General features: G+C 45.6%; 1 protein-coding gene across 1 annotated transcript in view; it reads left to right on the top strand.

Annotated features, from left to right (window-relative positions):
- The first annotated feature begins 709 nt into the window (after positions 1–709).
- MAP3K8 (mitogen-activated protein kinase kinase kinase 8) overlaps positions 710–16,481 on the top strand; it is a 42,167-nt gene continuing 26,395 nt past the window's right edge. The window contains exon 1 of the mRNA XM_077268469.1: positions 710–1,050. Coding sequence (XP_077124584.1) covers positions 1,026–1,050 — 25 coding nt within the window. The 5' untranslated portion in view covers positions 710–1,025. The remainder of the gene's footprint in view (positions 1,051–16,481) is intronic.

Genomic DNA, 16,481 nt, shown 5'->3' with positions numbered 1-16,481 from the left:
GATAGATTCCCAGCCTGGGACTGGTGATATATATACCGCCCTCACTGCAGAGTGCACCGATAACCAGTACGTGACAGGGCAGCCTCTCTTGCGACTACTTATCCTGGGTGCAGTTACCTGACTGACCTGAGGGTAAGGGGGCGCCAGAGAGCTGTGACTGTGTAAGCTCCGTCACAGATTGGTGACGGCGGGGGGATATCCGTATCCCCCGGCTCCTCTCAGGTGTGTTTTCCTTACAACACCGTTACTGTTTTTTTCCGGTACCGGTTTTATACGGCCGTGTGAAGGGGGAAAAAGGTCTCATAGGCCGGACCACCACTAATTATAAACTGATGGCATGTTCTTACTTCAGAAAATGGGATTAACCCGTTAAATAATAGCGAACCTTTAAATCCCTTTTAATCTGCAGCTTTCCAGTCGCTCCCTTGTTTTGCCCAAAAATCCTGGAAATGATGCAAGGTCGGTTTTCTCTCCGTACACAACCGGTTAACCGCTCGTTTGCTAGATACAATGGAAGATAAAAGACTTAATTTCCCGGTAGCTGAGGCAGTTACATTCTGATCCTTTTTATTCGCTCACGTACATTCTATCAGGTCGTTGCTCCATTACTAACGTCACCGTGATATCATTCGCTCATTTTTCCTGTGAAGCGAGTTTCCATTCATCATGGCGCCACCTTCTATGTAAATACTATAGGCCCTCCCCGAGTGTCTATGCAGATGGGGGGTTTTCTCTGGGTGGCCCTAAGACCTGAGGTCACTTCTTAGTTTGCCTCTGTAGAGTGAAGATCTTCTTTGGTGTCTTTGTGCTCTCAGGCGCTGTGAGGGTTAAAATCTCCTTCTGTTTCCTTCTCATCATTTCCTGACAGTACTGCCCAGCTTCTTGAGAAAAACTTCCTGCCTGGACTTTCCAGCATTGAGCTGCAGGCTGGGCAGAGAGCAGCAATCACCTCAGGACATGGGGACAGTGCGCTGGGGCTCTGCTGGCCTGGGAATGGACGGCAAGTGACCCCTACTGTCCTAGCCATGCTGGCCCACATGGAGTGTAAAGGTAAGTGGCAGGATTATTATAGAGTCCTCAGTGGTTGATACCTTTTAATGGCTAACTGAAAAGACGATAACAAATTGCAAGCTTTCGAGACTACTCAGGTCTCTTCATCAGGCAAAGACTAAAACAAATTCTGAAGAATCACATATTTATACACAACACAGCACAGAACGGTCATTATTAGGAGCTGACACCAGACAGCTTCACTGTTTGTCACTACATCAGGTTTTACCTGTGCTGTGTATGGAGTCTCGCCTAGCAGCCATGTCTGCGGAATACGCCGGGGCACGCACGCCATTACTTTGTGGCTAAGGCTACGTTCACACGATGAGTTTTTGGTGAGTTTTTGAAAAAAAATGCAGATAAATAATTTTTATTTAATGGGTGCAGAAAAGCTACAACATCAAAAGCTTATTGTAGGAACGCATTGTATAAACCAAATAATCTGATTTTCATCCAGAAGAAATGGATGATTTTTTTTTTTCATCCGTATTATCAAATCCATTTTTATGCATCAGCAGTGAATAAACTGAACAAAATCAAATAGTTTCTAGCGTTAAAGAATTGAAATGTATTCATGAAAATCGGAGGCTGTAAGGTTGATCCACATGGGGTTTTTTTTTTTTTTTTTGAGCACCCGAAATCCAGAAAATAAATAGTGCAGGCTGCATTTTCTTTACATGGACACTTGTTGAAAGTAAAGAAAAAAAAAAAGACAGCTGAACAGTGCAGCGCGATTCCTGCATTTATGTGTGGGATGGACGGCGCAAGGTCCGATGTATGTTATTAGTTTACCTGAACGTGTTTTTTTTTTTTTTCCACACGGACCAACAGTGTGTGAAATGCATCCCAGCAGGCACTTGCTTCATCCGTTTTTCAGATGAGAGTCGCAGATATATTTCAATGGGTGCAAACAAAAACGGATGCAATTCGGACACCATGCATATTACATCCGTTTTTTTAATGGTTCCATTGCAACTATTAGCATATGGAAACTGGTAAAAAAATTATTGCTGTATAAAAACGGTTATCAAAACTTGACATATGGACGACGCATGGGCGAAATACTGATGGTATATGGATGACTAGATTGGATCAAAAAATTGTCTTTTGTTCCTGGATGAACTTGGCCTAAGGCCAGTCTCACACGTCCAGATAATTCCGGTACTGGAGAAAACAGTACCGGAGTTATCCGTGTCCGTGTGCTCACGTAGGCCACCCGTGTGATGTCCGTGAGTACGTTTTTAGGGTCCGTGTGCTGTCCGTGTCCGTGTATTGCAAACTATTTTTTCAATTTTAACCCTATGACAGGAAAAAATGCACACGGATGGCACACGGACAGCATCCATGTGCAGTACTTGTTTACACGGACCCATTGACTTTAGTGATCCGTGCGCTCCCACAAACACTGACATGTCTCCGTGTTTTGCAAACGGACACATGGTCCGTGAAAACACACTGACATGTGCAGAGACACATTTATTTTAATGTGTCTACGTGAGTCAGTGTCTCCGGTACGTGAGGAAACTGTCACCACACGTACCGGAGCCACTGACGTGTGAAACCGGCCTAGGCTGCTTTCACATTGCATTCCGGCACCTGTTCAATATCCCCGTCGGGTCTGACATCTGAATCTCCTGCAAAACGGCATTCAGAAGTATGGTGGATAATCAGTCAACTACTACGTCTGAGTGTCTGCCTACAGTGGGCATACGCTTGAGAAAGTGATGCACCATTATAGTCTATGGTTCACCCCCCCCCCCAGCGCATACATCTGAATCTCGTTTTGCAGGAGTTACAGACATAAGCCCCGACGGGGCCACCGAATGGGTGCTGGAACGCAAAATGAAAGCAGCCTAAGACCTTATTCACATGTCTGTGTTGTATCCATTTTTTTCATGGATAGAACACGTAACCATTATAATCTATGTTGCTATTCACATTTTTTTTCTGGCAGCATGGATGAAAAGGGACAATACAATTCTATGGGTCCGTGAAAAAACATGTGCAACACATGGATGGCATCCGTGTACTAGCGGTGTGCCGTCTGTAAGCAACATTCTAAAGTATAGGAGAAGCTTTGTCATTTATTTATCCATTTGTGAAAAACACTGACGGACATATGGGCCAAACTCTAATAACACACTGATCCAAAATACTGATGACACTGGTACTATGTTTTTCACATACGTGGTTAAACACGGATGTGTGAATGAGGCCTAAGGCCGGTACATCAGGACGTGAAATCCATTTATTTTTGTGATTTCACCCCCCCCAAAGTTGAAATCATAATGTCATAATGTCTTGGTCTCCTCACCTGAGATGGCAGTTAGGATTAGTACAGTCTAATTAAATTAACAATATGTGTAAAGTAAATATTGGCCGACCACGGTGTGAAATTGAACAATACCTCGTAAACTCAAGGGCCAACCAAAGTGTGAAAGTAAAGTGTCCTACAAATTCAATGCACTACCAGTGTCTTAGGGCTGTCCCACACGTCTAGATAATTCCGGTACCGGAATAAATCGGTACCGGAGTTATCCGTGTCCGTGTGCCTGGGAACTCACGTAGGCCATACGTGCGGCACACGTGTGCCGCCCGTATGGCGAGTGGGTACCACACGGAGCGTGTGGTACCCACGCGTGTGGTACCCTGCATCGTGCTGAAGCCGCGATTCATATGTTCCCTGCAGCAGCGTTTGCTGCAGAGAAAATATGAATAACAGTGTTTAAAATAAAGATCTATGTGTCCGCCGCCCTCCCACCCCCTGTGCGCCCCCCCCGCTGTTCTGAAAATACTTACCCGCCTCCCTCGCTGCTTCCTGGTCTGGCCGCGGCTTCTAGTGTATGCGGTCACGTGGGGCCGATCATTTACAGTCATGAATATGTGGCTCCACCTCCCATAGGGGCGGAGCCGACTATTCATGATTGTAAATGAGCGGCCCCATGTGACCGCATACAGTAGGACGCGCGGGGCAGAGAGGAAGGAGTGACAGCCAACGAGGGAGCGGGTGAGTATTTTCAGAACAGCTGGGGGGCGCACAGGGGGTGGGGGGGCGGCGGACACATAGATCTTTATTTTAAACACTATTCATATTTTCTCTGCAGCAAACGCTGCTGCAGGGAACATATGAATCGCGGCTTCAGCACCATGTGGGGGGGACAGCGCTTACTGTAGCGCTGTCTCCTGCACGCACACGGACCCCAGACGGAGAACGTCCGTGTGAGGTCCGTGTTTTACACGGACCCATTGACTCTATTGGGTCTGTGTAATACGTGCGCTCCCACGAACACTGACATGTCTCCGTGTTTGGCACACGGAGACACGGTCCGCAAAAAATCAATGACATCTGAACAGATGCATTGATTTTTATGGGTCTACGTGTGTCAGTGTCTCCGGTACGTGAGGAAACTGTCACCTCACGTACCGGAGCCACTGACGTGTGAAACCGGCCTTAGGTAAACTATTCCTCACCAATTCACCCCCCCCCCCCTCCGATGTTACAATTGTAATTGTGTATTTTTTCGTGAACTCATGTTAACTTTTTTTTGTTCAGAATAGTCACTTTTTTCAGACTCAAATCTTTTTCCACTAAATAATTGGATCAAATTGCCCTTTATATAAAAAATGGTTTATTGGTTTCACATATGTCTTGCATTGATGACCTGTGTTCATGCTTCTGTGGTGGAAAGCAAAGCTGAACTTTGAGATCTTGAAAAACGCAACAAAAGCTGCTTTTTGTAAGCAGCTTCTTTACTGCCAAGAGAGCAGCTTTTGCCTGCAGAAAAAAACACAACTTGTGAACATAGCCTAAGACAACAAAAGGTCTGCCACCTGCGTCTTTGTACGCATAGTGGATATGGGATTTCATAAAATCCCCTCCACTAAGCAGTAACATCTGGACGCAGCAAATAGGCCACGTGGAAACATACCCTAAGTGTACGTGTCCACGTTCAGGATGGCCGGCGGTTTGGACAGAGCGGCAAACTTGCTCCGCCCCCTTCTGTAGACGCGATGATGCCGGATGTGTTCATTGCACACAGCCGGCTTCATCGCACCCCACACATAGGGCCCTGTGTTTTACCTTGCGGCTAAAAAGACGCGCCGCATGTCCGGAATCGCAGGGCCGCCGGATGCGTGTTACCACCAGGGCCGGACTGGCCATAGGGCAGTTCTGGCAAATGCCAGAAGGGCCGATGGCAGTAGTGGGCCGCTTGAGTGTGCCGCTGTCGGCACACTCCCCACGCTGTCGCGGTACACTCCCGGCCCCGCATTCAACTATACCGGCGTCATAGACGCCGGTACAGTTGAATGCAATGATGGAGGAGAGAGCGTCTGCTGACGCCCCCTCTCCCATCATTCCCCGCTCTGCCTGCCGCTGACACTGCGGGTGCGCAATGACGTCATATCATCGCGCACCTGCTGTGTGACCGGGCGGGCAGACTGAGACTGCTGAGGCCGGAGCCAGGAGCAGCGCGGGACACGAGGAGAGAGGTGAGTAGTGTGTTTTTTTTTTTTTTATCAATGAGTGATGACTGGATTGTGGAGCTATTGGGGGGGGGGGCTGCCTGCCTGCCTGCCTGCCTGCATTACTTTCTATGGGGGCTGCCTGCCTGCATTACTTTCTATGGGGGCTGCCTGCCTGCATTACATTCTATGGGGGGCTGCTTGCCTGCATTACATTCTATGGGGGGCTGCCTGCCTGCATTACATTCTATGGGGGCTGCCTGCCTGTATTACATTCTATGGGGGCTGCCTGCCTGCATTACATTCTATTGGGGCTGCCTGCCTGCATTACATTCTATGGGGGCTGGCTGCATTCCATTCCATGGGCCTGTGCTGCATTATATTCTATGGGGCTGGCTGCATTCCATTCCATGGGCCTGTGCTGCATTATATTCTATGGGCCTGTGCTGCATTATATTCTATGGGGCTGTGCTGCATTATATTCTATGGGGCTGTGCTGCATTATATTCTATGGGGCTGTGCTGCATTACATTCTATGGGGCTGTGCTGCATTATATTGTATGGTTGCTGTGCTGCATTACATTGTATGGTGGCTGTGCTGCATTATATTGTATGGGGCTGTGCTGCATTATATTCTATGGGGCTGTGCTGCATTATATTCTATGGGGGCTGTGCTGCATTACATTCTATGGGGGCTGTGCTGCATTACATTCTATGGGGGCTGTGCTGTATTACATTCTATGGGGGCTGTGCTGTATTACATTCTATGGGGGCTGTGCTGTATTACATTCTATGGGGGCTGTGCTGTATTATAGTCTATGGGGGCTGTGCTGTATTACATTCTATGGGGACTGAGCTGTAATGCTGGATACAGCTGTGATTATATGTTATATAGTCGTGTTACTCTCCCCTCACTTCTTGTAGCCTACAAGTGTACAAAGATATTATACAGTCACCGTGCGACAAGTGGGCCTGTGTGACTTCAAATGCCAGGGCTGAATTTTAGTCCCAGTCCGGCCCTGGTTACCACGCATAGTGGAGACGGGATTTCATAAAATCCCCTCCACTATGCTGTAACATCTGGACGCTGTGTGTTTGACGCTGCGGCTCTGCGCAGCGTCAAACACGCAGCGTTTCCTGAACGTGGACACATACCCTAAGGCTATGTTCACACGTTGCATTTTTGCTGTGTCTTTTTCCACAGGCAAAAACTGCTCTCTTGGCAGTAAAGAAGCTGCTTATTAAAAAGCAAGTTGTACTGCATTTTTTTTTTCTCAGCGTTTTTTGTTCGTCTTGTGCATGCTGATTAAGTTTAGTTCCCTCCCCAAATTCATGATGCAACATCCTTAAAGTTTTTGCACCAAAAATGCAGCAAAATCCGATACCTGTTTGTTTTTTTTTGTTTTTTTTTTTGCACTTACTCATTGCTTTGTATGGGTGAAAAAAAACACTGCAATAATGCTGAAAGAATTGACATGCTGCAGTTTTCCAAATCAGTCAGGAAAAAAAAAACTGTGCATGAGATTTCTGCACTCCAGTAGCTTTTGCTGGTACTGTAAAACAAGACTTTAAATTTGCATTAAAAAAGCAGCAAAAAAACGCAACATGTGAACATAGCCTCAATGGAACGTGCAATCAATGAGGAATAAACTGCAACATTGTTACAGAATAATCTTGCTTGTGTCTTATTCTAGTGAGCAGCCTGATCATCCGGAAAGTTAATGGATGATCTCTAGTGGGTAACCTGCTGTCTCTGGAGAGCTCAGTGTCATAGGAACGACCATAAAGTCTCCTGGCGCCGCTGCGCTTGGGTCTATTCTCGGCGCAGCATGGCCGCGTTCATCTCCAGCATAATATTATGATGTTTGTAACCTGGATTACAGTTCTCTGGTAGTTTGTGCCTTGAAGTGTAATCCCACCCGGATCCATCCCCCCCATTCACTGACTGTATATGGACTGTGGCATTTTTGGGATTCCTGTCTGGAATTGCCTGTGTGAGGTGCGGATGACAAATGTCACATATCCGTCTGGTCAGTGGAAACAACAGAACAAATACATTCCTGATCCGTAGCGTCACCGAAACCGTCCTTGTTCTCCAATTATGATACTAAAGATAGAAAAGTGCAATATTTTTACTTTGCAACTGATTTCTATAGTATTTGCACTCTGAAATATTCTGTTTCTGTTGGAGAAAAAACTTTTGCAAAAATGTCAAAACTTGTAGTGACCAAAATGCCCAATGAAGGAAATAAGCAGGCTTGTTTTTCCCTTCTGAAAGGGACTTTCCTTCTGTGCCTTCTGATGAGTAATTGTGCGCCCCTGCAGCAAGAACGCTTTATAAGATGTGACCAAATCATCAGCTGTTATTGTGGATCGCAGTTTTACACACAGCAAGTTATTCGAAACCAAAAAAGACACCGCAGAGAAGTTTTTCTCTTAGGCCAAATTCAGACGTCGGTGATTTTTCTCATGTGGAAAAAAAACTGACCAATGTTCAACAGCGTGCTGAGTCAGGTTTCAAGATCAGTGACTTTTCTTGCATGGAAAAAAATATATAAAATGATGGAGGAGGGGGGGGGGGTGCTGACTCATCAAAGCTTTTATGCTTTTAACTGTTGAAAAAGCTTTGGAAAGTCGCAAAATTTTTGCACAGCTTGGAGTTGCATGAAACTTTTGCCATTTTGGATCAGGTTCCGCTGAGATGGGTGGAGCTGGGGAGGAACCGGAAAGGGAAATGGACAATCCTGCCCATCAAATTCCTCAAAAGTGATGGCATTTTGTACTCCAGAAATACTACTCCAGTCCTTGACTGGAATAGCATTTCTGATGTGGTGTACGCCTCACAGAAGTGGCGTGTCCCTCTTAATTCATTGCCTTCTACTCTATGAAGACAGGTGTATTGGGAGCGTGCGTTACCCCAGTCTGGATGAATCTGCCCCACGGAGCCTTCCTAACTAAGTTCTAGCAAACAGCCAATTAAAAACAGACTGGGAAGATACTAGGATGCCATCAGAGTGCTGTCCGAGTTTTTCTTGGACTCATAGGCCGGCATCACACTCAGTGTATGAAAATATGGTCCGTATTTTACGGCCGTAATACGCAGAAATGTTCCAAAAATAGTGATCCGTATGTCATCCGTAGGTAGGGTGTGGCGGCGTATTTTGTGCATGGCATCCTCCGTATGGCATCCGTACTGCGATATTTTCTCGCAGGCTTGCAAAACCGACATCTAATGGATTTATGGGCTCAAATGTTCATTAAAAAAAAAAAAAAAAATATATATATATATATATATATATATATATATATATATATATATATATATATATATATATTATATTCTGTATTTATATTTAATTCAGCGCGAGATATGTGAAAAGCCGGTAATTCAATTGCCGGCTTTTCATTTCTCCTTCCCAAACCCGACAGGATATGAGACATGGTTTACATACAGTAAACCATCTCATATCCCTTTTTTTTGCATATTCCACACTACTAATGTTAGTAGTGTGTATGTGCAAAATGTGGGCACTCTAGCTTGTAAAATAAAGGGTTAAATGGCGGAAAAAATTGGTGTGGGCTCCCGCGCAATTTTCTCTGCCAGAGTGGTAAAGCCAGTGACTGAGGGCAGATATTAATAGCCAGGAGAAGGTCCATGGTTATTGGCCCCCCGTGGCTACAAACATCTGCCCCCAGCCACCCCAGAAAAGGCACATCTGGAAGATGCACCTATTCTGGCACTTGGCCACTCTCTTCCCACTCCCGTGTAGCGGTGGGATATGGGATAATGAAGGGTTAATGTTACCTTGCTATTGTAAGGTGACATTAAGCCAGATTAATAATGGAGAGGCGTCAATTATGACACCTATTCATTATTAATCCAATAGTACAAAATGGTTATTAAAACACACACACATTTTTTACAAGTATTTTAATGAAATAAAGACACAGGTTGTTGTAATATTTTATTATACTGGTAATCCACCTGATGACCCTCGTTCTGTAACAAAGGAAAAATAAAAAAACAACAATATCTCATACCTTCCGATGCTCAGGTCAAGTCCCACGAAGTAAATCCATCTGAAGGGGTTAAATCATTTTACAGCCAGGAGCTGTGCTAAAGCAGTGCTAGTGGCTGTAAAACCCCCGGGAATGAATGGATTGCAGGGGAATGACCTGTAGTTACCTTGAGTTGCGGTGATGTGCCCTCTGCTGGATGTCCTCATATGAACTCGAGCCTGGGAAAAGTTCCCACAAAAAACGTTACTTTGTCCGTTGTCTCCGGCTACCGGACAAACAATTTTCGACAGATCTGGCGAACGGATGAAATGTGAGGCCATCCGTCGCTAATACAAGTCTGAGAAATAAACGGATCCGGTGGCCAGATCTATTTTTTTTTCAAAATTCGACGGATTGCGACTGATGGCAAAAAACTGATGTGTGAAAGGGGCCTAACTTTCCATAGTCCACACGCCTCCATATGATGCTGCTTTTGGGTTTATTAGCTGAGGATGTCTTAGTAGGGCATATAATAAAGTGTGTGCAGTTTCCGTCAGCAGAATATTGGGGCTGTGTACTGTAGCCTGTATTCCATGAAAGCAGCTTTTATAGAAGTTATGTGTTGTCTTTCCTAGGATATAATCTGCAGAATACAGACTGCCGTAAGTAACGCTGGAATTGTATTAGGCTATGTGCAGACGTAGGAAAAGTGGTGCACAATTTTCTGCACAAAATCCGCATCTCCTGGCAGAATCCGCAGCTGCGGATTTACCGCGGTTTTTATGCGGAATTGATGCGGATTTTGTGCCAATTTTGTGCGGTTTTTGTCACTTCAGATTTTTATCATGAAGGGGTTCAGAAACGCTGCAGATCCGCACAAAAGAAGTGACATGCACTTCTTTGAAATCCGCAGCAATTCCGTACTGATTTTTCCGCACCATCTGCACAGCTTTTTTTTTTTTATCCCATTGATTTACATTGTACTGTACATCACAGTGTCTTGGCTACAGGGGTGCACAAGGTGCTGTAGTTCAACATGCCCGATCCTTCTGTCACTCTTAAATTATCTGTCGCGCAAGAGTTAGGAGGGCCCTATATACATTGGATAGTTTGTGTCTCCTGCCAAAATCATCATGTTCGGGTGACATCCACCTAATGTGTATGGGGGATTTTAGACTTTGGAATAAGTTTCCAAAAATATGCCAATGAACATAATGATAAAGAGTTCTTTCTTCAGTTTTCTCAACTTTTTAGTGGGCACCTGGAGAAAGGTGTTTTGGGGTGTCATGATTTGAATGAAGAAAGTAGGAATAGATCCAACTGCAAGGATAAAAGTTACTGAAGTTTTATTAGCTCATATTAAAAATTTCGCAAAACATCCATTATAGTCCAAAAGTGAACCACCACTGATGCGTTTTGGGTGCATTAAGTACTTTCAGTCATGGTCATGTAGCTGGATCTATCCCTATTTCATCTGTCTTCCCGCCTGAGCAGTGGCGTCGATCCGAGCTCTGGAGCAGAGGTCCCCAACGTTTCTGACCTTGAGAGCCACATTCAGCTCTGAGAGAGGGTCGCGAGCCACATTCAGCTCCCGCCCCCTCACAATAGTGGCAACCAAAGCTTCCATTACAGGAATAATGGTAACCAAAGCTTTTCCACAAAAATCAATCACCCCAAAGCAGTATACAAAGATCCAGGGGTTCCTAAAATACCCCCATTCCGTTTTCTCCTATAAAGCACTCCCAAGACACTGTCACATCCAGCTTCAAACACCTCCGCTGACAGGTGGTGTCATCTTGTCTCCAGCGTACCATAATTAAATCATCTCAAAACCCCTAAGACAACATCCAGATCTGCTCTTCTGTGCAGGGCTGCTCACAAAATTCACCATTTTCAGATGTGCTCTTCATATCTGTTTGCGAGAACTGGAGCTAATGCACCAAGCTGACAGACAGCCGCGAGCCACAATTCATGGGACCATGAGCCACATGTGGCTCCCGAGCTACAGTTTGGGGATCCCTGCTCTGGAGAATTACGGAGTACTGTGGTGAGCTGGCCTCTCCTTACCTTCATGATTTGAATGTCTTGTTAGGACTCCCTAACCACATTCAGGTTCTGTGGGCCTTGGTGTAGTCATGTAGTTGTAGAAAATGTAAACTTAATGTATTTGGACCCAAAAAATATACCGTACTTGAATCAATAATCCCTGAAAGGGGGAAACCACATTCGGACTTCCGTGAAACACGGACTGAATATGGACCGCGATGTCCAGACCGATTTCTGGTCTCTTGATCCAAGCTCAACTGCCTCATATATGTCTGAGATTTTGGAGACCTCAGGCCGATTTTTGGACTTCTGAGTTCAGCCTAAGTCTTGGTCAGTTTCTCATGTGTTGACCGATGGGTGCCAACTGACTTTTTGGACTTTGCCAGATTCCTGATGGTAACACCAGCTTTATTGAGAGTGGCGATTCTACATGCTTAATTCCTAGCAGCACTAGGCATAAAGCAATATGGCCAACTGGCTAGTTATTAATAGAAATACTCCCTTTACAAATGTAATAACCGAGCCGGGAACAGGCGAGGGGAAAAAATATATATCGGGAAACCGGAAACTTGGCTCCTTCTTGGCTTCCCTGCACAATTACCAGAGTGGTAACAGTAATTGTAACTTTATATTAGCTCTGATCACAGTTTGTAAGTTTAGACCCCAGACCTTTCTCACTTCGCACTGGTTTATATTATGCAATAAGGAGAAATGAACTTGTTTACTAAGAAAGGATGGAAGGGTGGAACTTATGGCCGCGATTACGGGCAGACCTCCGTAGACTCAGCCACAGACCACTATCTGACCTATATTTCATTGTCAGTCATCCTCAAAGTAGGGCACAAGTTAAAGGGCCAGAAGATATCAGCTCATCGGATACACTACAATACAATTTTCATATATTAACTCTTTGTATGCTGACATCTGATTGAACGGTAGACACAGTTTTGGGTAACTTCTGCAGTCACCCAGCATTAGTTAAGGGGCCAAGTAGGCCACACGCTATGATTGATGATGTACTAAATGTCTTAGGGGACTTTTCCTACTTTTCCATCCCCACTACCGACTGCTGGGAAACATATTTTTCCTTTTGATGGACTGGGAACTGTGTTGAAGTTTTCCTGTAATCCGTCCCTTTTTTTGCCTTATTTGGATTGGGAAAATGAATGTTTTTCTTCTTAAGTCACATTATAATGTTTGCCCAGAAATTGTCTTGTTGTCTCCTACAGGGATCAAGGCTTAGGTCATCATCCTTCTATTCTTAGACTTCAATCGTGACTTGATTTGCAGGAATTCAGATTACACAGTTACATAAAGTTGAATTATAAAATGTAATGCTCGGCAACAAGTGGCTCATGAGGACTACAACTCCCAGCATACAGACAGGCTGTAACTATTAGATCATCCTGTACATTGCAGTTTACAGTACAATTAATCAAATGAACCCAAATTGCATTAATAATTTCCCTTTTCCCCTGTATATTGCACAATGGATTTAATGGAAATTTAAGAGGAAACTGAATAAATGGAAGGATCAGATATTGGATTGTAAATGTCACAATAGTTATTGTTTCCCATCTGTAAGATGCCATCCATAATTGGAAGCTGATTTCATCTGTTTTTGGGCAGGGCCGGTTCTGCATGACACGAGGCCGCTGCGTGCGGTGCCTTTAGGTGCATTGTATCATACTCGTATTATAACTATGACAGCCATCAAAAGAAATGTAGATTGTTACGCGACGATAACGCAAAGGTAAAGGGTTTGGCCCAGGAACAACATTTAGCTCCGCATCAAAGGATAAGTGATAAATGTGTAATCACTGGCGATCCCACCACTGGGACCCTCATAAATCCTAAGAACGCACACCCATTTGAACAATGTGGCGGTCTATCATGCTAACAACCAGTCCATTTCATGTCTTTGGGACTGATGGAGATGTAGTGCCCACTTATCAGTCCCATAGACTTTTAATGTAACTATAGTGCACATGCGTGACTACTACCGCACCATCCAAATGGGGGGCATTGGACCCCCTATAAAACTAATTTATTCAAGTGGGGAACACTGAACCCATATTTTTGTTATAGGAATCCCAGCATTGGATCAGTGATATAGGGCTTGACCTCTATGTAACATTTTAAGGAGGTTTTCCACTATGTATAAAAATGTAGGGAATGGGTTAAGTAAAGAAATCCTATACTCCCCTTCTTCAACCTTCCTGATTCTCCTGTCTTGTGCTGATGTTTCAGTATTTCTGTTTGGTCTCTTCTAACTTCCTGCAGTGATCATGTGCAGTACAACGTTCAGGTGACTGCTGCAGCCAATCAGTGATGTCGTCACATACAATATTTGACTACTGAGGTTATTGATTATCATTCATGTGACCGCTGCAGACATACAGTATGTGACTGCTGTAAGAAGTGAACAGAGATCGACGGTTAGCTTCAGTGGTAGATTACAAAGATGAGAATAGGGTTTTGTTTTTTTTATTTAATCACTTGGCTTAATTTTTATTTTTGCTTGGTGTAAATTCTGTTTCCCGCCTGAATATGGCATTATTTTTTTGTTCTGCCTCTTCATTTAAAGGAAATCTGTCACCCCAAAAATCGTATATGAGCTTAGGCCACCGGCATCAGGGGCTTATCTACAGCATTCTGTAATGCTGTAGATAAGCCCCCGATGTATCCTGAAAGGGAAGAAAAACAGGTTATATTATACCCATCCAACTTGGACCGCAGTGGTCCGCCCCTGGGTGATTATAATATAACCTGTTTTCCCGTCTCCCATGACAGCACACCTGAGAGAGGGATCCGCCCAGTCAGGACAGGAAACCTACTGAAATAAAAGGGCGGTACCTCTCCCTCGCTTCAGTTGGGTTTCCTGTCCTGATGGGAACCCCTTGTGCTGAAGAACGGCGGTTCGATTTTATTAATAGAAGATCTTCTTACCCGCTCCTGTCCCGGCACTGGAAGCACAGGCAGGGCGCCTGTATGTCGGCCTTCAGGAAGCGGTAGCGCCGTTCGCAGATCCCATAGGGCTCTTGCGCACGTGCGGGCGTCGGTCCGGCACAGTCCGGACTCCTGGGGCCGGTCTCTGTCCACCACGCCGCTCTCTCCCCCTCAGCTGGGCCACTTCCGGGTGCGCGGCTGACGTTTCGCGCAAGGTACGCTGGGAGTGGGCGTGCCCGCGTGACGTCAGACCGGCGCGCCGGATCCAAGATGGCGGCGCCCATGCAAAGAACGCCGGTAACGCCACAGGCTACCCGGCGGTATCCAGGGGGAGGAAAAAGAGCGCAACGGTCACCGGAAGAGGTGGGAGCACGAGTACCCTTTATTAAGGGAGAAATAACGCTGGAACAACGCTCATTTCCATGCAGCTATCCAGACATGGAGGATCGTATGGAACTCCAGCAGCAGCAGCAGCAGCCTTTACAGCAGCAGCAGCAGCAGCGTGAGCCCCTTTCAAGTGATACGCCTGCTCACCAGCGTACCAAAAAAGATAGCCGCTCGAGTGCAAGGAGTGGCAAACGCCCTGGTCGGTCGTCTCAGGATTCTACCCCCAGGAGAATCGTCCAACGTGCTCCTAGTCCGCCTCAGATTCCGGTACCGTTTGTGGTCAGCGGGTGGTGAGTGATCTACGTGAATGTCACCCTGGTGGTAATAGGCTACATTTTCTGTTTACTTGGCAGGCGCCGAGGAAGGCTAGCTCCAAGACCAGGAATAAGGAATGTGCCCTCTGTAGAGCTCCGTTGGCAGTCCAGTGGCAAAAAAGTCTTTGCATAGATTGTATTCAAAAAACCATCCAGGAAGAAACCCCTGACTTTGCCTCTAGTCTTAGGGCAATTATTAGAGCTGAAGTAGAAGGCTCTGTTAAAGCGGCCCTTAAGAAAAAGGGTAGTAGAGACCCAGAACCGGTTTCCGCGTCGGAGGTTTCTCATTCTGAAGAGGAATATCAGGAGGATCCGTTGTCTCCCTGCTCCTCCGCCTCTAAGTCCCCTGGCTCTTCCTCAGACAGTGATATTGGGGGGCGTCCATGCTTTCTTACCGAGAACATGGACAAACTGGTTAAAGCCGTTAGAACTTCTATGGGCCTAAAAGACGAGAAAACAACCAAATCCCTGGAGGACATTATGTTCGGAGGGTTGGAGGAAAAAAGAAAACGTACGTTTCCCGTTAACTCCAAAATAAAAGCCCTTATTGAAAAGGAATGGAAAAAGCCGGAAAAATCGGGTAATCTGCCCTCGGCTTCTAAAAGACGTTACCCCTTTGAGGAAAAAGATTCAGAGACTTGGGATAAAGTACCTAAGATAGATGGCGCAGTAGCAAAATCCTCTAAAAAACTATCCCTTCCTTTAGAGGACTCTGGGGTATTAAGGGACCCCTTAGATAAAAAGGCGGACGGTTTCTTAAGACACACCTGGGAAGCAACCGCAGGCGCACTGAAACCGGCAATTGCAGGAACCTGTGTGTCTCGTTCCCTTATTGTCTGGTTACAGCAAATAGAGGAGCAGTTGACATCTAAAGCCCCAAGAGACGAAATTTTATCTAATGTGACTATGGCTAAAGGGGCAGCCGCCTTTATAGCAGATTCATCAGCAGATTCCGTAAGGCTGGCGGCCAGAGCTGCAGGTTTATCCAATGCAGCTAGGCGTGCTCTCTGGTTAAAGGGGTGCCCGGGAGACCTGCCCTCAAAAAATAGACTCTGTTCTATACCATGTGATGGCCATTTCCTCTTCGGTAAAAAGTTGGAGGACATTCTGGAAAAAGCCGGTGACAGGAAAAAAGGTTTTCCTCGCTTTCCAGTGGACTTTAGAAGGCCTTATTTTCGGAGGGGCAAATTTAGTAGGGGCCGCCCCCCGGGAGACAGAAGGGGCTGGGACTCCAGAGACAAAAGGGGATCTGGATATATGTTTAAAGGTCCC

Source organism: Ranitomeya variabilis, chromosome 6 (assembly GCF_051348905.1).
Source record: "Ranitomeya variabilis isolate aRanVar5 chromosome 6, aRanVar5.hap1, whole genome shotgun sequence".
In the NCBI taxonomy this organism is placed as follows: Eukaryota; Metazoa; Chordata; class Amphibia; order Anura; family Dendrobatidae; genus Ranitomeya; species Ranitomeya variabilis.
Note: the sequence above shows the minus strand (reverse complement) of the source record. Positions and strands in the feature narration are given on the sequence as shown.